This window comes from Callorhinchus milii, unplaced genomic scaffold (genome assembly GCF_018977255.1).
Source record: "Callorhinchus milii isolate IMCB2004 unplaced genomic scaffold, IMCB_Cmil_1.0 Scaffold9, whole genome shotgun sequence".
Taxonomy (NCBI): Eukaryota; Metazoa; Chordata; class Chondrichthyes; order Chimaeriformes; family Callorhinchidae; genus Callorhinchus; species Callorhinchus milii.
In genome coordinates, this window is record NW_024704750.1 from 21,478,563 (window position 1) to 21,505,389 (window position 26,827).

The following is a 26,827-nucleotide window of genomic DNA, read 5'->3' on the forward strand; positions in this document are numbered from 1 at the left end:
ATTTATCGCGTAGCTCTGTAAAGTCCCGAAAGTGGACAGAATGCATTGTTTATTTCACATACTGTTAACCAGCTTGTAAATGGACTGTCTCACTTAGGAATCTTATGTGTAACGTTTTTGTACTGTTCACTTCCTCTCAAGACACAAAAATGAGCAAGAAATCGCTGACCCCATTGCTAGTTGAAAGGAAACCCAGGCAGCTTTGAGATACTTTCTGCTACGCTGGCTGACGTTTCCACGCAGACAAAGACCCAGAAGGGTTTAAACTAGACTTTCCTATATCACAAAGTGTGGCACATACACAGTCCTGGCTATTCCTTTCTCCGTTTCTTGCCCTCGTGCTCGTACTCTTTTGAACGCCCGCTTTCCGGCCTCTTGGACCCGCCGTGCTGCTTAGCTTCTTCCAAGAACTTGTCCAGACCAAAGGGATCCTCTTCGTCCCTCTCAAACTGGACCGGGCCTTCACGACGTTGCCGGCTGCGGTCTGTGCCAGAGAACTCTTTGTCCGGAACAAACCTAAAGCAAGAATATAAATGATGCCGTTTGTCAACATCTTGCCTAAAGATACATGTACGATCAGAGTGCCTTACACTCTCCCCGGGGATCAAACCAGCTCATTAGCAGTTGCAAGTCACAAGTACATATCTCAACACTGAGCTTCGGGTGCCAGTGCTCGACTTAGTTCAGTTAATCAGTAATCTCAATTAATACCTGTACAATGTGATTGGGGCTAAAACGTTTTGCTGCTTATCGACAATAGATTTTTTGCACCTATTAGTACATTGGAATTTGAGTATGTGCAGCCACAACAAACTATGTCCCACTCAACCTACAGATTTTATCTTTCTTTCAAGTCCATTCAACATGAATTCTAAGTGAAGGTCGTTCTTTTAAACACCTACCTGTTATTTTTCATCAGCGTGTCTAAATCGTCACCGTAAATGTCTTTGTCTGTATTCTTGCTTGGCCGGTAAAGATTTTGGGCCATGTCCTTGCCTCCTCTCCAGGGCTGGTCGTACACATTGTAAAGCTCATCCTCGCCTCCTGCAAAGCCGCTGCTTAACCCCTGGGAACAGAAGGAATAACAACAATAATAATAATCCTTGCAATTGATATAGCGCCTCATCACGTCTTTGAGACATCTGAAAGTGCTTGGCAAACCCCATCCAGGGTGTTATTTCTTCGTCGGACGAAGAATGAAGCCTCTCAGTGAGAATTTATTACATAAATTTCTGTTAGGAAATAATATCTGGGGATCCAGTATATAGTTTGGGACACGACATGTCAAGGGACTGCCAGGATGATGGAGGACAAATTGGATGGGCCTTGATCTTTTGCCTAGCAAATTCTTATGTTCTTATTTAATTTAACAAGCATTATTAGTTACTGAAACTAACGAGCTGCTAAATTACTGACCCGTTTCAAATACATTTATGACACAGGGCGTTTATCTGATATTCGCAACCAATTTCCTTGTTACGTTTTAAAATGAATCGTCAAATTAATTGAATAAAAGGCCATACATGTTCAGAGTTCTATTGGTAACAAAATGAATCCACAATGTTGGGACAGAGTTCTGCAGGTTTGCAGCCGCTGGGGGAAAAGCCATCAGCTCATTCTCTCCACAATAAGCAATTTTAAACATTCAGATTTGATAACACTTGTTAATTCAAATTAATTGGCTTATTCATGTGACATTGCTATAGCGCAGATTTGCTGCTGCATTTGTCTGTAACGCACTCGTTTCATTTCCAGTCAATTTTATTTGCAAAGCGCTCTGAGATGTTTGTTTTACGTGAAAGCCGCTGTGTAAATGTAAATCATCACTGGGGGAAAATCAGCAACAGGAATAAAATTGTATTTCCAGTATTATCACAATGTCACCAACAAAAAGCTGTCACATTGTGATAAGGCGCTATATCAAATGCAAGGATTATTACTTTCTTAGGTTGTAAAAAATTGATTAATTTCACAAGTTTTCAGTTGTAAAAACCTGTTATTGTTACACATATATTAGGCTGTGGCCACCGATATAAACACTGACTTAAAGCAGACTGACTGCATAAGTTCAGCGAACATATTCACGTGTTGGCTCCCCCCCCCCCCCCCCACCCCACAAAATACAGGCAACGTTAAAAACCTATACGCCAGATAAATTAAAAATAATAATCCTAGCATTTATATAGCTCATCATGTCGTCTTGAACTCTATCCCCTCTCTTGCCTCCTTCAAGTACCGTCTAAAGATCTTCCTCTTCGACTGTGCCCTCGGCCACCCTCCCACCTCCACCCACCCTGACCCCAACTCAGGTCCAAAAGAACTTGACTGTCCAGCGCCCTGGGACGTCTTTCCGATGTGAAGGGTGCTCTACAAGTGTAATTTGATGATGTTGTTGTTGTTGCTCCCTTCACCTGCTGGTGTGGGGACGAACAAGGAAGCCAATGGCCTCAGCTCTGACAGTCATTGAGCGAGGAGCGAAGGGGTTGGGCTGCCATGTGCTAATTCCACTCCACTGTCCTCTCCAAAGAAGACTCCATCGACGCTGCTTTGCGATGGTCGCCCTGCCTACCTTGTTCTGGTTGAAGAGTCTTTGGTCGTACTGGATTTCGGTTGACACCCGTTGATTTGGCACCCCCAAGGCAATCAGCTCACTGATATCTCGATCCTGGTCCTTCTGCAGTTTGGACCTGATGGTTAACAAGTAACAGTAATGATCCTTGCATTTGATACAGCTCCTTATCACGTCTTCGAGACGTCTCAGAGCGCCTCAGAATATACTATGAAGTGAATTAACTACATTTTGTGGGCGAAACGCAGCAGCCAATTGCGCACAGCAGTGTCCCACAAACAGTTGTAGATTGAAGTGACCAATTTGTTATTATTTTTTGTGAAGGAATTATTACCCCCAGAAAAGCGATCCGCCAATTGACTAACAACCGAGTTCCCCATTACTGCCAGATAAACAGAGGCGTGTGGAGTAGTAGTAATAATAATCCTTGCATTTGATATAGTGCTTTTCACATCTTCTACACGTCTCCAAGCGCTTCACAGAATAGACTGTAAAGTGAATTGACTGTATATTTGTGGGCAAAATGCAGCAGCCAATTGAGCACAGCAATGTCCCACAAACAGTCGTGGATTGAAATGACCAATTTTTATTAATTTTTTCTTTCTTGAGGGGCGTGTGGAGTAAGGAAACTTGCCCAACATTTCACCCTGCCGGGAATCGAGCCTGCGAGGTGAGAGCTCTAACCACTGAGCTACAAGACTCCACATGGAATTAGATGCACCACCCTCGGTTGCCACAGGTAATATCTGGGCCCAATTAACATTTATTTCCCATTAACTCTTCACGTGCAGTGAAATGTCACACAATGATCCACATGCTTTTCCAGATGAAGGATTAAAATTACAAACAGACAGGTAAAGACACACAACACACGCAAAACACGATATCCACTGTTTTCACACCCACAATGAAACAGTGGTGACATCTCTCTCTCTCTGTAGTACCTCTTATCAGGTGCTGCCCTCGCAACATTACGATCGTGCTGTCGGTCTTTTCTTCTCTCGTGACGAATTTCATCTCGCTCCCTTTCATTTTCCTCTTTAAGAAAAGAAAACAGTTAAAAAGATGTCTGGAGAGTAACTCCATGGAATCATTTCAAAAATTTAACAACAACAATAATCCTTGCATTTCACACAGCGCCTTATCACGTCTTCGAGACGTTTCAAAGCGCTTCACACAATATACCGTGAAGAGAATTGACTGTATATTTTGTGGGAAAAAGGCGGCAGTCAGTTGCGCACAGCAGCGTCCCACAAACAATCGTGGATTGAAGTGGTCAATTTATTATTTTTTTTAAAGGAATTATTATCCCCCGGAAAAGCGATCCGCCAATCAACTAACATCCGGGTTCCCCATTACTGCTAGGTAAATGGAGGCCTGTAGATTAAGGAATCTTGCCCAACATTTCGCCCCGGGAATGCCGGGAATAGAACTCAGGTCTCTCGCTTACAAGGCAAATGCTCTAACCAATGAGCTACAGGACTCCATTAACCTTCGTGAAGAGGTTTTACTTTTAACATCAGTTCCTTTCAAACTTTGTTGGATAAACTTTCTTTTTTAAATATAATTAACACGACTAATTAAAAGCGGAAAAGGAACGGAATTTACATTCCACCCACAGAAACGTTGCATAACTGATGCTGTTTCACTCACTCCATATAATAGTCACAGATCCTGCAGGTTAGTACCAATGAATTCAATCAAAATGTAAATTTTTTTTTGCAATATATAATGCCTCTTTCAAATTGAGGTACAAAATGTTTTACCAGTTGAATTCATTATCAGAAGTGGTTACCGAGGCTCCATCAATAGAATAATTCAAAAGAGAAATGGATATGTACCTGAGCAGTAAAAAAGATATCAAGAGATATGAGGAAAGAATTGGGAATAATAATAATCCTTGCATTTGATACAGCACCTTATCACGTCTTCGAGACTTCTCAAAGTGCTTCACGGTATATACTGTAGAGTGAATTGACGGAGTATTTTTTAGGCGAAACACAATCCAAATACATTTCTGTAACTAAATAAATGCAATGCAAACCAGTTCAGCTCTGTGAATCTCTCCCCTGACTGAATTCGTTGAGATCTGATGTATGATCATGTTAGCATCCAATACCTTTCTCGTGAACCTTGATGCCGGCTCTCTTCTCCCTCGCAATCTGAGCCAGCTCTCGGAGTTTTTCCTCCTTCTTCTCTTTCTCTTTCTGAGCCATTTTCCTTTCCACTTGCGCTCGCATCTCCACAGCTTCACGGGCCTATGTACACAATGCAACGCAAGTCAGTTAGTGGGAAGGAACGGTTTCAACAACGACTTGCATTTACAAAGCGCCCTTCACACAGGGTAGCGTCCCGGAGCGCTTCACAGTGGAGGAGTCTGGCACCAAGCCAGGGGGAGAGGTGACCATAAGCACGATCAAAAAGGAAGGTCTTTAGGTGGGATTTGAATGTGAGGCGAGCGGAGGGACTAAGGCAGAGAGTTCCAGACTATCGGGGCGTAGTGGCTGAAGGTACGGCCACCGATGGTGGAGCGGAGGGGACGAAGGACAAACAGGAGGCTGGAGCCAGACGAGCAGAGGCAGCGGATGACGGAGCGGGGTCAGGGGTAAGCAGGTCGGATAGGTAGGGAGGTGAGAAGGCACCTATTGGTGTGGGGGTGGGAGGGGAGGGAAGAAGCGTAATTATTCAGAATAGAAACAGTCAAACTTTGCTGGAATTTTGCTGCGTCTCTAAACGTACCTTTCTGTCTGCGATGTAGAGCGCCTCTGCCAGTTTGGCGAAGTTCTCATTGATGTGGACAGTCTGAAGCCCTCTGCCATCAGCAGCCAGACGCTTGTCCAGGGGAATGGTGTAACCCTGGTGCCCAGAAACACACAAAAACAAACATCAAGAGCTGAAAGAACGGGACCTCCCCGGCCCGACACGAGGAAGGGGGGGATAGTTTGTAGCAACACGGTGTGGCTGTCATTCTCCAGGAATCAAAGCCAAGTCCATACCAGAGATTCCCTTCAGATAAGCACACACATGGGCCATAGGTTCATCAGTGTGGACTCTCCATTAAAGCAACGAGCCGTGTTTTCCACTGAAATGGCAGTTCACAGGAACGCAGCAACACTGGTTGCTAAGGTTTTCATCGCTGGCTAAATTAAGATTGCAAATTAATCTGGATGAATTTGTGTTCATTGTTGCAAAAGATTTTTTTTAATTGAATGCTAAAGCCTCTTTGAAATGTTAATACGTTAATATATCCCAATCTTTAATGAATTTGACGACGATCAAAGTCCTGCTCCACAGTGAAAATGACACTTGCACTGCTCATCTTGCTCCAGAATGGATTCAGACGTACCATTGCACTCACATGTTCAGCAGAATCACACATCCTATTCCAATACAGATGAGAAACGTCTTCCCAGGAGCCGTTTAGTTAAGAAATAAATCAAATGTTACACAGGGATCCTAAGTGGAACAGACTGTAATGTCTTGTGATGCACTGCCTTACAGTAGCCACACGCCATCAGCTTCACTGCCACAGCCACCACCCTCCTGGAGCTGAATCTGAATTAGGTGCACGGCTTGTTTCAGTGCAATGAGCAGTGAGTGAGTGTATGCTCCAGAATATAATAACAATAATCCTTGCATTTGATATAGAGCCCAGTTACTCAAATAATGTTAAACATCTCGCAGGTAAGTCAGTCAGGCTGAAATAGACCGGATGGGCTGTCTGTCCACTGGATTCCACAGTAAACATGCTGCGATGCTCAGAAGCGTGGGCCAAAATGAATTTCAAGCGGGGAAGAAAGAGAAAGAGAGAAAGAAAGAAAGACAGACTGAAGGTCGGAGGCTCACCTTTGCGTTTTTCCAGTTGGATATGCACGGGGGAATTTTCCATTCTTGCTGTTCCTTTACTGTCATCTGAAAATACATTACAGGAAGCCGGTAAATTTAACAAGAAGCCAGGACAAACATACAGATGCGAGCAAGGACCACGCATATCAAAACAAGCCGTGTGAACTGCGGAGACCTTGGTGTTACTTGCCTGCTGTACAGAAGAGATTATATTGTATCTATCGCAAATCAAAGAGCAGGAATCACTCGTCCTCCTCTCTGACACCCAAGGAACAGTGCACTCTCACAAGCTGCCAAGCTGAAGCACAGACACAGCACGTTTCATCCCTCTATAGTTATCACGTGACCATCAAACCTCCAAGGTTTCAGTGTGGCAGCCCAAAGCTTTTCCGCGAAGTAATAATAATAATCCTTGCATTTGATACAGCGCCTTATCACGTCATCTCAAAGCGCTTCACCGAATATATTGTAAAGTATTTTATGGGCGAAACGCAGCAGCGTTCCACACAGAGTCACGGATTGAGCGACCACAAAATTATTATTTTTTTTTAAAAAGTGATTATTATCCCCGGAAAGCAATCTGCCAATCGACTAACAACCGAGTTCCTACTTACTGTTAGGTAAACAGAGACGTGTGGAGTAAGGTGGAGTAAGTAAACTTGCCTCAGGTTTCGCCGCGCACAGGAATCGAACTGGGTCATCTACCTTGCTAGGTGAGCCGCGCTAACCACTAGGCTACAGGACTCCAAAAGCCATCGAGCCACTTAGCCCTATCTAATCAAGCTTGCAACCCATACAGCAGCAAGCGCCCACAAGGAGATATGCGACTTCTAGATTCGCTCAGTCTAGTGTGAAGTCGTTCTCCACAGATCTCTCAGCTGAAATCCAAAAAATAAAACGCAGCTGACAATGCATCTCAGAACGCAGGAACAGGAGGTCAGTCATTCAGCCCATCGAGCTGGTTCTGTCACTGCTTGTGGTGAGACTTTGGCTGATGGGTTATCTTACCTTTCTGCTGGGCGAGTGCATGACGGGGGCTGGAGGTGAGGGGGGGCCCCGAGGGATCTTCTTGTTGATTCTAAACACAAGAGAACAAAGCTGGTCAAACGCAAGCTCAGCCAGAGGCTGCGGGTACAGTGGAACCAACAACAACTTGCATTTATATCGCGCCCTTCACGCGAGGTAGCATCCCGGAGCGCTTGACAGTGGTGGATCTGACAACGAGCCGGGGGGGAGAGGGAGGGGGGAGGTGACCGTAAGCGCGATCAAAAAGGGATGTCTTTAGGCGGGATTGGAAGGTGGGGAGGGAGGGGGAGGGATTGAAGGAGAGAGTTCCAGACGTTTGGGGCGCAGTGGCTGAAGGCACGGCCACCGATGGTGGAACAGAGGGCACGAGGGACGAATGAGGCCGGAGCCAGCTGAGCGGAGGCAGTGGGTGGAGGAGGTTAACCAGGTCGGAGAGGTAGGGTGGTGCGAGGGCATGAAGGGAATTAAAAACGAGAGGATCTTGAAATCAATCAAACTGACGTGGGCTTCTGATCCCTTTACATTAACCTCAGCCCTGCCAGTGGCTGTGCTGTAACTGGGAAAACCACAAATGCCACAGTATTGGGGATTTTTTGTTTTTTATTTTAGTTTTAGCGCTTCAGAGACAGGAGCAAGAGACTGCACTGATGCTGATCATGTCAAAAAAAACGTCAGGCTCGTCACCACGTACACTCAGGGTTTGTGATACTGCGCAATGTTCCGCACTTGGGACGAAGAGAATAAAATAATCACCCTTCCGTTTATTATAGAGCCCTTAAATGACCTGTCGAAGCATTTCAGATGTAGTTGCTGTCCAGTGTAGTGACTAAATTTGGACAAAAGCAGCAACTATTTCGCGCACAACAAAATCCCACAATCAGCCGAGAAGTTAAGGACCAATTTTATTTGTTGGCCAGGACACCGGGAGAGAGAAACTACCTTCTCTTTTCGAATAGCGTAGTGGGATCTTTAACGTCCACCTGAACAGACAGATGGGGCCTTGGTTTAACATCTCATCCGAAGGACGGCATCTCCGACAATGCAACAGAAAGCCCCACTGCATTGGAGCATCAGCTTATGCTGTGTGATTCTAAATCCCGACATGGGGGTTTGAACCCACAACCTTTTGACTCAGAGGCGAGAGTGCTACTGCTGAGCCAGGCTGACTCCTACACACGATGAGCTTGGAGGCATTTAAAAGGTTGCAAGCACATTTAAATTTTAAAAAAAAACTTTTCCCTGTTCGCCAAATTCACTTACTTAAAGCGAGGCGGTTCCATGGGGTCCTTCTGCATTTCCACCATCCTGATGACCCTCTGTTTGGCTCCCGAGTTGAAAGCGACACCTTGCTGAGATGGCGTGTACCTGAGCACAGAGAGAATATGGCAAAGACCGTCACTCATTGTTTCCATGAACTCAGTGTTTTGCACTTACCCAAAGGTTTTTTTTGTTGAGCATTTAAAGAATAAACTTTTTTTTAAAAGAAATAGAATGATTTGAAAATGCAAGGATTATTAAATAATAATAATAATCCTTGCATTTGATGTAGCGCCTTATCACGTCATCGAGACATCTTAAAGAATATGCTGTAAAGTGGATGTTTTGTGGGCGAAACGCGGCAGCCAATTGCGCACAGCAGTGTCCCCACAAAATAATAATAATAATAATAATAATAATCCTTGCATTTGATATAGCGCTTTTCACGTCAGGAGGACGTCCCAAAGCGCTTCACAGAACACACTGTAAAGTGAATTGACTGTATATTTGTGGGCGAACGCGGCAGCCAATTGCGCACAGCAATGTCCCACAAACAGTCGTAGATTGAAAATGACCAATTTAATTATTGTTTTTGGTTTTGGAGGGATTATTATTAGGCGTGTGGAGTAAGGAAACTTGCCCAAGGTTTCGCCCTGCCTGGAATTGAACTCAGGTCTCTCACTTGCAAAGCGAGTGCTCTAACCACTGAGCTACAGGACTCCAAAATAAATTGTGTAAGATTGATGAGTGCCTCTTTAAGCAATACAAGTCAGTCACACAATGCATAAAATGGTTAATGAAGGCAACTTGTCTCAAACATCTAGGCTACTGATGTATCCGGTGGATGCAACGCCTCAGGGTGTGTAGATACTTTCAACAGATTTCAAAAGAAGGCAGAGCTCAACATACTTAGCCTTGGACAACACAGGGATGCAATATACAGGAGAGGCCACTTAATAATAATTCTTGTATTTGATATAGCGCCTTATCACGTCATCTGAGACGGCTCAAAGCGCTTCACATGATACACTATAAAAGTGGACTAACTGTGTGTTTTTGTGTGTGAGTGAAACAAATAATTGAACTTGTTACAAAAGGGGTTTCACGAGAGAGAGAGAAAAAGAGAGAGCGCGAGAGAGAAAGAGGTGGGATGAAGGTGTTTGAGGATTAAGGGAATTAAGTGAAAAGGTGGCATATAAAAACCTATTGCTAAAATTTATGTTTTATTACAATAATAATCCCTGCATTTGATATAGCGTCTTATCATGTCAAAACATCTCAATGTCGAGCTTAACCACACACCTCAGAGACGAGGTTGCTAAGACAGGCTGACAATGTAGTGTGCAGAAGAGATCAGAGATAGAATTGATGGTCAAAATAAATGTTTAATTTATGCCAAGCCTTCCGGTAGTTTATTTTCCATCTAGCCTGATTTCTGAGGAAGGAAACATTTACAGACATTTCAGGGAGCGAGAGAGAGGGAGGGGAGGGAGGTGGGGGAGGGGAGGAAGAGAGCGAGAGAGAGGGGAGGAAAGGAGAGAAAGATTGCACTGCATGATCGTTTTTCTTCCTTGGTAGAGGTTGAACTCTGGAGTGAATTCGGAACACGCAGTGTGAAAATCAGCTATTCTACGGCTTACATTTCAGCCAAGAGAAGTCATCCCAGTGAGTGACAGTGATGGGAGGAGTGTCGCTCCCTCATTTGTGTTGAGACACAAAATTAACCACACTTTGCCACAGCACTGAGATTTCCCTTCACTGCCCTCGTGCAGTAATTTTGAATTCCTCGCTGTGAAAAGCACAAGTACTTGTCGTCCATTATAAGGTAGTCCGGTGACGTAGATTCACAGAATTTTCACAGCACAAAGGAGGCCATTTGCCCTGTGTCTGTGCTTGTCCCTGAAAGAGCTATCCACTTAGTCCCACTACTCTACTCTTAACTTCTGTCAATGACAGTTCCCATGACATTACAACGCTTAGCCCAGCTGAGCACTTGCAACCGGAGAAAAAGGAATTGTATAAATGGAACTGAAATCAAGCCTCTCCAGTCAAAAGACCACTGCATAAATCTGATAATGGGTTTGGTTCATCTATAAAGTCCTCCATCCCACAGGAAAGAAAAACGAAGACTGCATTATTCAACAAGACTCTATGATTTGACCTGAGGGCTGCTCGAAAGATACATCAGTCACTGCAAATAACAGAATCCTTTCTATTGTGACAGGGAACAGTGAGTTGTCATTGAGCCATGAAGGATCTCTCCCTTCTGATGTTATCCGTCGCAATTTAATTGAATAAAGTATTAGTCTGGCTGTTTTTATCTCTGCCTTGCCATCCTCTACCATGAGAAACAAAATACAACGGACACAGATTTGCTTGGGTAAGAATGTTCTGTACTCTGTATTGTGGAAGGGCAGTGTGGAAATGTACAAAACTTTTCACTGAATTGACAAAACAACCAATGAAAGTGGCTGTTGACACAGAGATTCTAACCTAGACTCAGAGTAAAACAGACTTTCAACTAGAATGAATACCTCAACATCAACAACCACCTTCCCCTATGACTGTGCATCAAAGTACGTCTCAAGACCACTGTTTTTGGCCACCTTCTTACCCCTACCCTCCCTGCCCTCCGCCCCTCCTGATCCCAAACCCCTGCTCGGGTCCAAATCCCCAACTGTCCAGTGATTTGGGACGTCTTCCCAAAGTGAAAGGCGCTGCACAAATGTAATCTGTTCTTGCATTTATATAGCTCCCCTTATGCAGTGTAGCATCTCAGGGCGCTTGAAACTGGCTGAGCCTGACTCTGAGCCGGGGGGAGTTGACCATATGCACAGTCATAGGGGAAGGTCCTCAGCTGTGACCTGAAGATGGGGATGGGGATGTGGAGTCCTGTAGCTCAGTGGTTAGAGCACTCGCTTTGCAAGTGAGAGACCGGAGTTCAATTCCAGGCAGGACAGGGCGAAACCTTGGGCAAGTTTCCTTACTCCACACAGAGCCTAATAATAATCCCTCCAAAACCAAAAACAATAATAAATTGGTCATTTACAATCTACGACTGTTTGTGGGACATTGCTGTGCGCAATTGGCTGCCGCGTTCGCCCACAAAAAATATACAGTCAATTCACTTTACAGTATGTTCTGTGAAGCGCTTTGGGACGTCCTCCCGACGTGAAAAGCGCTATATCAAATGCAAGGATTATTATTATTATTATTATTATTATTATGGAGGGGGCAAGGCGATGGGACTCAGGGAGAGTGTTCCAGAGTTCAGGCATATCTCAATGTGCTTCATAAAGACATGTGTGCGCGCGCGTGTGTGTGTGTGTGTCGTGGGGAGGGGGTGTGGCTGGGGAGAAGGTGTCCTCCAAACGGAGGAAATTAAGGAGTGTTCACCAAAGGCACAGATAACACAACACGTATGTTTTTAAATGTGTTTGGCGACTGGGAGGGAGGATGAAAGCAAAGGGATTTGGGGAGAGAGACGGCAGATTTAATACTCAGGTTATTTCCAACAACAGCAACTTGCATTTATATAGCGCCCCTCGTGCTGAGTGGTGTCCCAGAGCGCGACTCTGGGGGAGGTGACCGTAGGCACGGTCGAAGAGGTTAACGATTAAGTTTTTTTACTAATTATTATTAATTGTTAGTCCAACATGATGGTTAAGAATAACAACCCCTCTAACCTGATGTACTGGGCGGGGGCCAGTTTCTCAGCTGCCCGGACGGGCATGGCGGCCGCCACCTTCTGCGATACTTGTTTCTCGAGTGCCGATCGCGTCTTTTCTGTCAACTGCAATGAAACGGGAGATAAATGACAACAGGCTCCCAGCAGTGCTGCACCCACAACAACGAGTTTCCCAAACATTGCGGATAGTTCAGCCTCCAATTGTAATTTGGGCATTAATGGGCCGTTTTACTCAGGCCAAAGCTAACTGTCACAGTGTATTAGTGTCCATACTGAGACACTGCTACACACTGTATAATTGGGACCCCCAATTAAAGAGTTTGATTGCGCTGCCAAAACACCAACGTTTCAAACATATGGAAGCTTACGGTGCTATAGGGCAAGCAAGGCTGGCAAAGCACAGATTGAGGGCAAGAATATAGTTTGGGACATGACATGTGCAAGTGACTGTCAGGATGGTAGAAGGCGAAATGGATGGACCTCGGTCTTCTTTCGTCTAGCAATTCTTATGTAAGAACCTCGGACTCAACCGCGACATTGCACAACTGTGCAGAACATGCAATCAGCCTAGACACAAGCCCACTCCTAGAAAAATATGGTACACATCATGTATGGGCGTGTTAAAAATGCTAATAATCCTTACGTCTCATAAGGAGGAGGCCATTCCGCCCCTCAAGCCTGTTCCACCATTCTATTAGATCATGGCTGATCTGCACTTCAACTCCAATTATCTGTCCTTGCCCCACATCCCTTAACGCCCCGACCTAGTAAAAATCTATCCACCTCAGTCTTGAAAATGTAAATGGATCCAGCGTCCACAGCCTTTTAGGGGAGAGAATTTCAGATTTGCACTGTCCTTTGCGTGAAAAAAATGCTTCCTGATTTCACTCCTAAATGGCCTAGCTCTTTTTAATTTTAAGATGATGCCCTCCCCACCCCTCTATTCTGGAGTTCCCCATACACCAGAGCAAATAGTTTCTTTGTTTCTTTGCTACCCTATCAAATCCCTTTATTGTTTTAAACACCGCAATACCCCAAAGAAGTGTTGGTAAATGGCCACAAGGTATTTGATCTCACACATTACTAATGAATGACATACCTCCTTGATGCTTTCCTCATCAGGTCGCTGCAGCCCTGGATCATCTTCGTTGATAATTTCTTTAGGAATTAAATCTGTGTACTTGCTGTAGATCACCTGGAGAGAAAAAAAAAGCAGAAAAAGCAGTTCTACATTAATTTGGCGCGAGAATAAATTGAACGTAGATGCAAATCAAATGGGTTTCACTGGACGATGGACGTGGTTAGTGAATGGATTAACAAGAAGCAACTCAGTATTGCCTCAGTTTATTGTCTCCCAACCTTACGCACACTCCATTTGCAGTAAACTGTTGGTATGCTTTATTCTAGGTCCAAGTGATCGCAACCTCTCAACCGGCATAAACTCAACCCTCTCCGATCAGGGATGAACTCAGGACAAGTATTGCCCGCTCCCAGAGGAAAATAGAAAGGTTTCAGTTGAGATGCAAAACAGGTCTTATAAAGGTTAGAGAAAAGAATTTGCGACTGTTTTCACTGTGTACAACAACTACTTTTATATTTATATAAAATTTATATAACTCCCCAGAGTTATTTATATATTTATATAACTCCCCAGAGCGCTTGATTGTGGCACAGCACGATGCCAAGCTGGGGGGGAAGGTGACTGTAGGCACGGGCAAAGAGGAAGGTCTTCAGCTGCGATCCGAACATGGGGAAGGAAGGGGCAAGGCGGAGGGATAGAGGAAGTGTTCCAGAGTTTCAGGGAGAAATGGCTGAAAGCGCGGCCACCGATGGTGGAACGGAATACACGAAGGACATGCAGGAGGCCGGAGCCAGTCAAGCTCAACAACAACATTCATTTATATAGTGTCCTTCACAAAGGCAAATAGCTCAGAATGCTTGTTTGTGCACACACTGCCATGCTTTGGCTAAGGAGAATACCTTGTCTTTGGCTTGGCCTTGCCTCGCGATGGCATCAAATTTAATCTTTCCTTCTGCGTCCACCTGAACCGCCAGGGAGTTGGAGGATTTCTTCTTGCGACCGATATCCAATGGATACTGTGCCACGGGGATCTCCGGGAACGCCCCTCCATCGCCAAAATCCTGTGTGGAAAAAACTCAGGCACATCAGAACCACTCTGCAACAAGTTATGAAAAATAGTGCCAGCAATTGACACATCAATGTCAGAACATCTCAAAACTCATCTCAAATGCTGTCAAGTGCAGTGATTGTCTGCTTGTGTGGAAACCCAGCAGTCATTTTAAACACAGTGAGGTTGCCATGTGGAGTCCTGCAGTGTAGTGTTTACAGCGCTCGCCCCACAAGCGAGAGGACCTGGGTTCGATTCCAGGACAAAACCTTCCTCTACACGTCTCTCTTTACCCAGCAGTAAGTAGGAACCCGGTTGTTAGTTGATTGGCGGATCGCTTTCTGGGTGTGATAATCCCTCAAAATAATAACAACTGTTTGGGGGACGTGCTCGTGCACAATTGGTAGCCGAATTTGGCCCAAAAAATACACACTCAATCCATTGTACTGTGAAGTGCTTTGATTCGTCTCAATGACGTGATAAGGCGCTATATCGAATGCAAACATAGTATAAACGCAGGCACAAGCAAGTTGGGCCAACTGGCCTGCTGCTGTGCTGCATCGTTCGATGTAATTCTACGCATGTAATCCAAAGTTATATCCTCAGTTCCCGGAGGAGCTGGCTATTGATTTTTTTAACTCAACTGGCTCCTGTGTTTGTTGTGATGCTGCCAGGTTTTCTGATTGTACTGTTAGTTTGTCAATAAATAATGCATTCCAGCAGGAAAGATTGTGTTTATCTTTGCAATATGTCACTGTAAAGCAGGACTAGTTTCTTTTTGGAAGCTATTGATCTGATAGGGTCCCAAATCTAAGAGTGTGAAAAGAATTTCAAAGGGAGGTTAGGGGGAAAAGCCATTACACTACGTGGTTGGAAGGTAAAATTCTCTACCACAAACCATTGGTGAGGTAGAATCCATCAAGGGAATCAGATAGATGCTTGTAAAGGGGAAAGGTTGAAGTGTACGGGGAGCAAGAGTGTGAGTCAAATTAGATGGCTCATGCAGAGTAATACACTAGCTCAGTCCAAGTGGCCTGTTTTTCCTCTGTAAGCTTCATGATGTTACCTTATTTTACAAGATTATTAGAATCCTTGCTTTCGATAAAGTGCCCATAAAGTCAATTTCCGGGCAGGGCGAAACCTCAGGCAAGTTCCTGTTTACGCCTGTTTACCAGAAGCTTGGCTGTTTGTCGATTGACGGATCACTTTCCGGATAGAAGCATCCCCCACCCCACAATAAATGGATGCTCAATCCACGACTGTTTGTGGGACACTGCTGTGCACAATTGGTGGCCACGTTTCGCCCAGAAAATACAGTCAACTCACTTTACAATATATTTCGTGAAGTGCTTTGAGACGTTTCAACGACATGATACGGCGCTGTGTCAACGGCAACAATTATTATTAATAATATTAAGTTCTCAAAGTGCTAATTGTACCAGTGACTGTGTATTTGTAGGCAAACGCAGTGGCCATTTTGCACACAGTGCGCTATCAGAAAGACACATGAAGCATGTGACCATGTTTCTCTCTCAAATTCTCAACCTTGGGGACGTGTTGCCCATATGAGCCTTGACTCTTCATCTAATCTTCTCTATATCAAGAAAATCCCGCTTGTACTAGCTAAAGATTTTAACAGCTGATTACTGCACCAGGTCTGCAGCATATTATTTATTACTTGATATCCTTTCAAGGTAATCAGATAAAAACCCATGTTTCAGAAGATTGAGACTCATCACCTGGGAACCATTCTGTGTGCTTCAATGGAGCGCAAATCCTCATGGTCAATTATCCAGCACGTATTAAATACTGGAACATTAGGTATTGAAGCTGCCCATTAGAAAAGAGTTTTCACATGGCAAAAACAACAACCGTGCACAGAATGTCAGCGCAGAACTTAGAACACAACAACTTGCGTTTATACAGTACACCTCACACAGGGTAGAGTAAAATACAACAGACTTTTTCTTAAAAGTTTGACTCATCGGACAATTGCATCGACTCCCCATTTCCCTCCAGGGTAAAAGCAAGCCCCGGTGCAGCACAAGCACTTACAACCCAGAAACTTTTCACCAGTCACGTGTGCAGTTAAGCCAATCGCAGCCTGGGTTGAAGCGGTACAATCAGCCATAACATCCCTGGACAGTCGATTAGCAAACTCAACTAAGAAACTCTGATCGTAATTGATATCCAGACATCTCTCTCTGCTAGAGAGTTTGTGTGTGGTTCAAGCAGTGTGGATGAAGACAGGATTAGGCTTGACTGCAATTTGTCATGGATTGAATTGTTCTCCTGCACTCACAGTTCACACAATTTTACAGCACTGAGGGCAGCCATTCTGTCAACCGTGCTTCCCCGGTGAAAAAGCTCAATCGCCCTTTCCCTTTACAATTTTTTTTCAGATATTTGTCTAATTCACTTCTAAAGGCTATTCTGGATTCTGCTTGAACCATCATGGCAGTCCACTTGCTAATAGCCCACTTGCTCTCCTTTTAAATACTAATTTCAGTGCATTTATAAAAACAAAACTAGGAACACACATGACGATAGCTACCAGGATGGAATACAGGAAGAAGAACCCAGGGCAGGTAGAACTAAATGCCAGCAAAGATTGCCAATGACGGGAGGAGTCATTTGGCAGCAATAACAAATGCAATTTGTTCCATCTGGGTTATAAAGGGATTTATCTAAAACAATTACCTCAACGGTTCGAGGAATCCAACCCTTTCTGTATCCATATGGTGGAGGCTCTCGCCGTGAAGCCACTAAAGCGGTCTGTCTCACTCGAGAATGAGATTTCTCTTCAGACTCCAGCTGGTCCTGGGACAGCTGAGTTGGTGCTGGTAAAAAGCTGCAGGAAAGAGAATGAAATCACAATGGTTATCTACTTACCTCAAAAACAACTTGTATTTAAGTTAACAGACGGGCACCGTCTCAGAGTGCTTAACAATGGCGGATTCTGACTGATGAAGCCGAGGATTATGGCTTCCGTCTTGTTGATGTTCAGCTGCAAGAAGTTTGCAGGAAGTTTGCCTTGAAATAATAATAATAATCCTTGCATTTGAAATAGCGTGTCTTTGAGACGTCTCAAAGCGCTTCACAGAATATACTATAAAGTGAATTGACTGTATATTTTGTGGGCAAAACCTGACAGACAAGTTGACAGACCATCAATGGATCTGGAGTTGCAACTGGTTAAGGAAAAGTAGATTTGTGTGTCATCCGCTTACATGTGGACACTTACCCCGTGCCTGTAGATGATATCGCTGAGAGAGAGCATGTAAATCAGGAAAAGAAGGGAGCCGAAAATGAAGCCTTGGGGTATACCACAGGTGATTGAGCGGGGTGGGAGGAAATAATGTTTGTGGAGATAAAGTGATGACGGTTGGTTAAGTAAGGACTCAAACCAGGTGAGAACCTTTCACTTCAGAATGAGAAAGGCAATAGGAGGGCAACAATTCCATCCAATTACAACAACTTGGATTTGAATAGGGTCCTTCTTGCGGCTAGCGTGTCGGAACACTTAACAGCAGAGTAGTTTGACACTGAGCTGGAAAGCGGGTAGGTGACTGAAGGCACGGTTGAAGAGGAATCTTCAGGTGTGATTTGAAGATGGGCAGAGAGGTGTAAAACAAAGGGTTTGAGGTAACAAGTTCCAGAGATTAATCTGCACCATTAGTCAACTCGAGTTACAATTCAGGAAAATCTAACAGGTTTAACAACTTGCAGTTACATGCTGCCTTTCTATAAATATGCAGAAATAGTCAAACCACTTTAGAAAATAATTGCATATGAAGGGAAGCATGGAGGCAAACCTATCAGCCAATTTGCCACAGCATGAATGATGAACCAACAAACAGTCAATTATTTTTAATTGACAATACAAATTGACATTTACGTCCAGCGCCTTTCATGTTGGGAGAGCACCCCAAGGCGCTTAATAATCCTGCTTTGTCACCTTAAGTGCAAATTTGGATGAGGAGGGTTCATAAACTGGGATAACCGGGAGTAAAACTCCCAAGCTTTGTTGAAGCACGGGTAGCAGCGTTAACCTGACCTTTCCAAAAGTCGCATTGAATTAACAATCCATCAACTATCACTGGTTGTTTGGGCAGAAAGAGAATACAACTTTATCTGTGCCTTGGGAAGTCCTTCCGACGTGAAAAGCTCTATACAAATGTAATCTTGTTATTGTTGTATTTTGAGATAAGTTCAAATCATACTGCAGCTGTAAAATCTGTGCATCGTGAAAGACGATACTCGTTTTCATTTGACTGAATTTCGTTTGGCCCATAAAATACAGTCGATTCACTGTACTGTATATGCTGTGAAGCGCTTTGAGATGTCGCAGCAATGTGATGAGCCACTATATTAAATGCAAGGATTATTGTTATTATTTTCAGTGCCCGATCTGTGGCCCAACATTACCAGTAAAAGGAAACAAATAAAAACACAGAACGGAACAATTAATAATAATAATCCTTGAATTTGATACAGCGCCTTATCACGTCTTCGAGACGTCTCAAAGCGCTTCACAGAATATACTGTAAAGTGAATTGACCGTATATTTTGTAGGTGAAACACGGCGGACAATTGCGCACAGCGGTGTCCCACACACAGTCGTGGATTGAGTGACCACATTATTTTTTTGTTTGTTTGTTTTGAAGGGATTAACTGTTTGGAGACTATGTACACCACATATCTATATATATATCTCTCTCTATATATATATACAATATAATTTTTAAAAAAAACTATATAAAAGTAAATTGAGTGGCAATGAGATCACTTTGGGCGCCTCTCGGCCACTTGCGGAGCTGAGCGCGGGGGCCTCAGAGGCTGCGGGTCCGGGCCTGGGCTGAGCAGGTAGGAAAGGCCGAGGCTTTTACAGGCCTCGCGGAGGCGGCCGAAGTAACTAAGGGGCGGTAATTTTCTCCCCCGGAGCTGCGCAGCGCGCTGGGCTTCGGCTGCGGGAGGCCCCCCCGCCGAGCCCCGGTGCCTCTCCGCCGCCGCCCCTCCTGCCCAACGACCCGAGAAGAGGAACACCAACCTCGTCAGCGCCATCTTGTCCCGACACCATGCGTCTGACGTCACGCGGCAGCTCTCCCACCAACGTCCACACTCCGTGCCCTGCGTCTCTGACGTCACGCGGCCACCCACCCACCAACGTCCACGCTCCGAGCCCTGCGTCTGACGTCACGCGGCCACCCACCCACCAACGTCCACGCTCCGAGCCCTGCGTCTGACGTCACGCGGCCACCCACCCACCAACGTCCACGCTCCGAGCCCTGCGTCTGACGTCACGCGACCACCCACCCACCAACGTCCACACTCCGAGCCCTGCGTCTGACGTCACACGCAGTTTGCAGCCCCCAATCCTCCCGCTACGAGCCCCAAAGTAGCCCAAATATTTCTATGTGAGTACCATCAGAGTGGACGATTTAGGTTTGTGTACGAAAAGATCCCCAAAAGGGGGTAAAGCACGTTTTGCAGGTTTTTAAATTAACTTTGTGTTTGTTTAAAAAAAATTAGGCGCCGACCCCTCCCCCCCAACCGTTTTTTTTACACACGCGCAGTGACGACAAAAATCCGCCCAAATTGAACGTGAACCCGCCCAACCTGCCCACGCTCCCAAGGTACATCTGACGTCACGGGGCACGCAGGGCCTCGGTCGCCGCGAGTTGCTGACGTCCTGGCGCAGAGGCCGCCGGGAGTTGTAGTTCTCTCCCCCCCTTCCTCTGACACATAAAAAGATAATTGTTCGCAAAGTTTACGGTTGGCGCAAAAGATCAAAGCCATTCGCAGTTCGCCGACTCCCGGTAGCCGCTCGCTATCATCCCCGGGGCCCGGCCGGCCATCAGGAGAGAAGCCCGCTGTGGTCGGCAGGTTCCCGGCTCGTCTCTCGCCCGCAGCCTCGCTGGTCGCCATGGAGACGAGGCCTGGTCGGAGCCGGAGCAGCGCCGGAGGGAGCAGCCGGTAAGGACCAAACGCACAGGTCTCCCTGTGGGGGGAGGGGGGCACTCCCTGGCGGTCCTTCAAGGTGAGACCCTGAACTCTCTCCTCGGATTGTGGGTTCAAACACCCGCTTTTTCACGTCTGAAAGGCTGGTGGGAGCCGATTCCACCACAACTTTTAAGGGAGAAGTCGATCATTATTTGGGGGGGGGGGAGGGGGGAGGACAAGTTTGCAGGGCTGTGGGGAGAGAGGGCGGGGGAGTGGGGGTTCAGTTGGAAAAGCTCTGGTCAAAGAGCCACACCAGGGCCCGAATGGCCTCCTTCTGCGCTGTGTAATTCTATGATTCTATGTTAGGACTCGGAGTCACATAGTCTAAGCCGATGCTCCAGTGCGGCGCTGGGGGGCGGGTGGCGGGAGGGTTGTCTTCGGATGTGCCGTCCTTCGGACGAGACGTTAAACCAAAAACTCCCCGTCTGTGTCCTGTTCAGGTGGACGTTAAAGATCTCCCGCCGGCGCTATTCAAAAAGAGAGCGGAGTTTCTCTCTCTCTCTCTCCCGGTGTCCCGGCTGGCAATCCCCCAGATAATAATAATAATAATAATAATCCTTGCATTTGATATAGCGCTTTTCACGTCGGGAGGACGTCCCAAAGCGCTTCACAGAACACACTGTAAAGTGAATTGACTGTATATTTGTGGGCGGACGCGGCAGCCAATTGCGCACAGCAATGTCCCACAAACAGTCGTAGATTGAAAATGACCAATTTATTATTGTTTTTGGTTTTGGAGGGATTATTATTAGGCTCTGTGTGGAGTAAGGAAACTTGCCCAAGGTTTGGCCCTGACCTGCCGGGGATTGAACCCAGGTCTCTCACTTGCAAAGCGAGTGCTCTAACCACTGAGCTACAGGACTCCACTAAAATTGCCGATAAAATTGGTCGCTCGCTTCACGACTGTTTGTGGGCCTCTGCTGTGCGCAATTGCCCGACTCCCGACACTGCCTCACCCCTCAGGCCGCTGAAATCCTCGTGCACCCTTTGGGACTCCATCCCACAGTCCCTGCGCCTTACTCCCTCCCTTGCCTCCTTCAAGACACGACTCAAGACCCTCCTTTTCGACCGTGCCTTCATCCTCCCTCCTACCTCTCTGCCCACCCCAACCCTGCTCCCCCACGCCCGGGTCCTGATTCCCAACCATTCAGCGCCCTGGGATGTCCTCCTGACGTGAAAGGCACTTCACAAATGTCATTTTGTTGTTGTTGTGTTTCACCCACAATATACTCGGTCACCTCACTTTACTCTGTATCCCGTGAAGCGCTTTGAGATGTCTCGACAATGTGACAAGGCGCTATATCAAATGCAGTGAGTGAGAGGGAGGCAGAATCTGGGGGGGGGCGCGGGGGTTAGAGAGAGATGGTGAGGGAGTGAGTGAGAGGGGGTGTGGGGGGGTGAGTGAGTGAATGAGTCAGACAGACAAAGAGAGGAGGAAGTGAATGAGAGACACGGAGATAGTCAGGGAGTGAATGGGAGAGTCACAGAGAGAGAGTGAGGAAGATTGTGTAAAGTGAGGGGCTGCCTTACACACTCCCCCAAAATCTCTAGGCTATAACTGTCTAATTAAAGTAAGTTTTGCTCATTTTTTGATTTTGCTTGTCATCTTGACCTCCCTGTGTGCATTGACCTTGATCATTACTCAAATATATTCCTGTATCCATTACATTGAATTACATAATACTCCACCAAAAATAGGCTGTGCAACTTAACAAGTCTGTTATAATCTGCCTCTCCCTCGTCCTCTGCCACACCCCTTCATTATTTTAATTGTGAACATGTATCACATCTTACATGTATATTATCTTACTTCACTTCATAGAATTATACAGCACAGAAGGAGGCCACTTGGCCCACCGTGTCTGTGCTGGCTCTTTGAAAAGAGCTACCTACCTCAATCCCGCTCTCCCTATAGCCCTGCAAACTTGTCCTCCCCAAATAATTATCTATTTCTCTCTTAAAAGTTGTTTAAGAGAAAACCTGAAGACCTTCCTCTTCGACTGTGTCTATAGTCACCTCCTCTTTCTCCCCAGCTCGGTGTCTCCTAGCCAACAATCTCCCAAATAAAATTGATCATTCGTTTCATGGCTGTTTTTGGCACATTGCTGTGGCGTTGAAAGGATGACACCTCCAATGATGCAGTAGTGCACTGGAATATTGGACTGGACTCTGAGCTAAACTCCTGACAAGAGGCACATGGACATAATCTCGAAATTAGAGCAACGCTGTTAGGGAGTGAATACAGAAAACACTTCTTCACACAAACGGTTGAGAGAATTTGTGCTGGCTAAGAACGCCAGTAATGAGAAATTAATTCAAGAATTTAAGAGTACAGGACTTGCGCAAGGCGGGATTTGGAGGAAAGGCAGGGGATTGGGATTCAATGATTAAAGCTACCATCTGTCTGACGCTCATAACTATCTGCCTGATTGTTTTGCTGTGTTCAAGTCTGTTAATGCTGATGGTCAAAAGCTTCAACATGTGGAAACTGTGGTCATTTTCGTCCATTATCCTGCTGGTAGCCAAACAAACTGCGTTTATATAGTTCCTTTCACGTCGGGAGGATGTCCCAAGGCACTGGACAGTCGCAGGTACCCAGAAAAGAGCCTTAGCCTTGTCGGCATTCAACTGGAGAAAATTGGCTGTTATCAAGGACTTGTCACAGTGTTAGTAGGGGGCAAGGAGGTGGAGATGGGAGGTAAGGAGAGGGTTAGGGATGGGGTCAAAGTGTTGGGTCTCATTTGGGAAATGATGGAGGTGAGAAAAGGGGGAGATGATGCCAAAGTGTGGAGGGAGGGATAGATGGAGGGTAGAGGGGAAGGTGGGGAGGGGGTATTAGTAGGAAGGACAGAGGGAACAGAGCAGATCCCCTCAATTTTGGATTCAACAAAGTCCATCAAGTCCTCTCCTCCAAGGCCTCACATTTGGAGTTGGAGGAGAGGATGTGTGAGACATGGGAAGGTAGACAAAGGAGCCGGGAGATTTCTTGTGTAAAAATACCCGCTCCTTGTTAATAACAGAGAGAAAGAGTTACGACGGAGGGCAAGAAAGGACTGTTGAATAGAGATGGGACAAAGCACAATCGATGGAAACTAGTAAAGGCAGCACTGTGGGGACACAGGATCAAAATAAGTTGCACGTTTTTCAGGTAGATTCTGTGCTTCAAGCCTCCTATGGTGTTCTGAAAGCATCACAGCGTGGTGTTGACAGACAAGTATTCAATACTGCAAGCTCACAGAAACGTAACTGCTTCTGATTGAAAGTGGATGGAGTACCTTGATTATAGACCAGCGGGTAAATGCGTCCTGCACTGTGGCATTGAGTCAGGTGGAGCACGCTCGCTTCTGGGTCAGAACATTGTGGCTTCAAGTCATTTATTTGGTCAGCCGGGTGTCTGACACACGCGGAAACCCACCGCTATGCTTAAGAATATTCAAATCAAACTGAGATTTCCATGCATCCCACCTACACGTGTAAATCCCAGAGGTAGATTGTTGGAATGGAATGCACTCTCTCTCTCTCTGGAGGGACGCATCCTGCTTACCTAATTCTGGAAAGTATTTGGCGCAGGATGGCAAGAGCCAAGGCTTGGGGGACCCCAGAGTGTGCATTGGGGTAACTGCTGGAGTCTAATCAGCTAAAACCACTTCAAATCCCACATCGGGATATTTGAGCTCACGCTCAGCACTGGAGGGAATGCAGAATTGTCAGAGGTGCTGTCCTTTGAATGAGACGTTAAACCAAGGTCATGTGTGGCTATTTGGTTTTAGTCTTGCTCTCACTCCTGCGCTCCGTAAAGCCTTCCTAAAAACTATTACGAATTGTCAGGACCTCAATTTAACGTTTCCAGCCTTCAAAACCCAATTCAAAACCTATCTCTTTGACCAGACTTGTTGTCAGCAACATCAGGATCCCCTCCACCTGCACCCAGTGTCCCCAGGTTGGACTTTGTAAAGAGCTTCAAGAATCATACTTCAAAGGAGCTTTATGAGCGCAAGTTACAATTGAGATATTTTGCTGTTATAAAGTCCTATATCAATGCAATCGCGTACAAACACCATAAATAAATATGCAGGCTGTTGATGCTCTGCTCCAGAGTGCTGCGTTCACTAGTTCCCATTGACTGTGCCAGTCCCAGCAGCTAATCAGACATCCTTGCACAGTTCTGGCCAGCTTGATGTACCCATGGCGACAGACAGAAATAGCACTGGGTCCTGTACTTGCAGGTTTTATCAATTTTCCTCGCTTCAGGAGCATTCGTTTAACAGCTTTGTTTGATGACTGCTCCTTGCACACCTGCTATACAGGCCTTTGCATTGAGTGGGTGTTCAAAAAAGATTTATGTTGGTCCATGGGCTTGAGCAGGGAGGTAGTGACTGTCTGAAATTGTCCCTCTCAGTGGCTATTGGAACTAGGCAGTGCTGATGGGGAAGCGGTGAGTAATGACTACAAACGATCCTATGGAGTCCTGTAGGGTTTTGGTTAGTGCACTCTTCTCGTAAGCGAAAGGACTCGGGTTTGATTCCTGAGCAGGGTGAAACCTTAGGCACATTTCCTTACTCCACACAGCTCTGTTTACCTAGCAGTTAGTAGGAACCTGGTTGTTAGTCGATTGGTGGATCGCTTTCTGGGGTTAATAATCCTTTCAAAAAAATAAAATAATGATAATTTGGTCACTCAATGCACTGCCGCATTTCGCCCACAAAATATACAGTCAATTCACTTAACAGGATATTCCGTGAAGCGTTTTGAGACGTCTTGACAATTTGATAAAGCTCTATATCAAGTGCAAGGATTATTATTATAATAAACGAGGAGCTGTGGTCAATTTAGTACTGTCCTTTAAACACTCTCGCTTCTGGGCCAGCTGTCAGGTCATAAAGTCACGGCACTGGAAGCTGATATTAAACCAAGCCTCCATCTGCACGGTCTTCAGGTGGATGTTGAAAGGTCCCATGACACTACTTGAAAAGAGAGGAGTTTTTTCTCATGTCCTCTGGCCAGCAATCCTCTAGATTAATCACTCATTCCCCTCACGACTCTTTGTGGGAATTTTCTGAACATTAAGTTCTTTCTTTTTTTTCTTTCTTTTTTAAAAAAAGGACTGTTAATAATAAAAATAATCCTCACATTTGATATAGTGCCTTTCATGCCGAGGGGACGTTTGTGAGCCTCTTCGCAGGATATATTTTAAAATGTAGGGACTGTGTATTTTGTAGGAGAAGGTAAATGATGCTGCAAAAATACAATTTTTTGCTTTTCCTAGTAATGTTATGATGAACTCTCCTAGCATTGGAGTCACGTAAGCGTAGTGGTTAGAGCACTCGCCTCGCAAGCGAGAGGACCTGGATCTGTCAAGTTTCCTTCCTCCATACGCCTCTGTTTACCTTGCATTTGATATAGCGGTTTTCACGTCTTTTAGACGTCTCAAAGCGCTTCACAGAATATACTGTAAAGTGAATTGACTGTATATTTGTGGGCGAAATGCGCACAGCAGCGTCCCACAAACAGTCGTGGATTGAAATGACCAATTTATTATTGTTTTTTTGAGGGATTATTATCAGGCGTGTGGAGTAAGTAGGGACCCGGTTAGTCGATTGGCTTTTCTGGGGGTAATACTCCCAACTCAAGAAAATTTAAAAATAATAATTTTATCACTCGAGGGAAGTGTGGAATGAGAACAGGCAGGTCCTTCGGATGCCGCAGGAAGAGGTCGTTGGATTCAAAAGGCGTAACTTGACAGGGGGCAGATGAGGAGGCATCGAGGACATACTGGGCTGGGATAAGCAAGCCCTGAAGATGTAATCTGACCAGTCAGGAGGGAGGGAGTCAAGTGTAGCTGGGTGATAGAACACAGTCTGATAGCAATGACTTTGGCCCTCTAGGGACCAAGGTTTGAATCACTCCTCTATAGCTGAAGTGAAGATATCTCTTACCTGTCTGTGGTCTCAGGTGACAGGAGCTCTGTTATAGTAATAATAATAAAATAACAATCCTTGCATTTGATACAGCGTCCACAGCGTTGGAACTTCTCAAAGCGCTTCACGGGTGATTGCTATCAAGTGTAGTGACTATGCATTCGTAGGGCATAGTGGCATACAATATGCACACAGAATGCTGTTTGTGGGACACTGCTGTGCGCAATTGCCCACAAAATATACAGTCAGTTCACTTTACAGTATATTCTGTAAACCGCTTTAAGTCGTCTCCAAGACATGATAAGGCTCTATATTAAACGCAACGATTATTATAGCATTGAAAGCACCGCACAGGGAATGTCTATGTGTAGTGTTGAGCTTCAGGTTTGTG

At 45.4% G+C, this 26,827-nt stretch overlaps 2 protein-coding genes across 3 annotated transcripts in view; one reads left to right on the forward strand and one right to left on the reverse strand.

Annotated features, from left to right (window-relative positions):
• Positions 1–167: 167 nt before the first annotated feature.
• Positions 168–19,641, reverse strand: snw1 (SNW domain containing 1). The gene is made up of 14 exons (XM_042338062.1): positions 19,566–19,641; positions 17,216–17,366; positions 14,367–14,528; positions 13,486–13,581; positions 12,385–12,491; positions 8,702–8,806; positions 7,424–7,493; positions 6,416–6,481; positions 5,309–5,425; positions 4,689–4,827; positions 3,514–3,607; positions 2,570–2,687; positions 903–1,066; positions 168–516 (listed from the first exon to the last, which is right to left on the reverse strand). The coding sequence occupies exons 1-14, from the start codon at positions 19,577–19,579 to the stop codon at positions 312–314; spliced, it is 1,608 nt and encodes a 535-aa protein (XP_042193996.1). The 5' UTR covers positions 19,580–19,641; the 3' UTR covers positions 168–311.
• An 814-nt stretch (positions 19,642–20,455) lies between these two features.
• Positions 20,456–26,827, forward strand: part of adck1 (aarF domain containing kinase 1) — a 92,717-nt gene continuing 86,345 nt past the window's right edge. The window contains exon 1 of one of the 2 annotated variants that reach the window (XM_007906009.2): positions 20,456–20,491. The gene's annotated coding sequence lies outside the window, so the exon portion shown is untranslated. Of the gene's footprint in view, positions 20,492–20,524; positions 20,556–26,827 lie in introns of those variants that run through there. The other variant, XM_042338330.1, reaches the window with a different exon arrangement.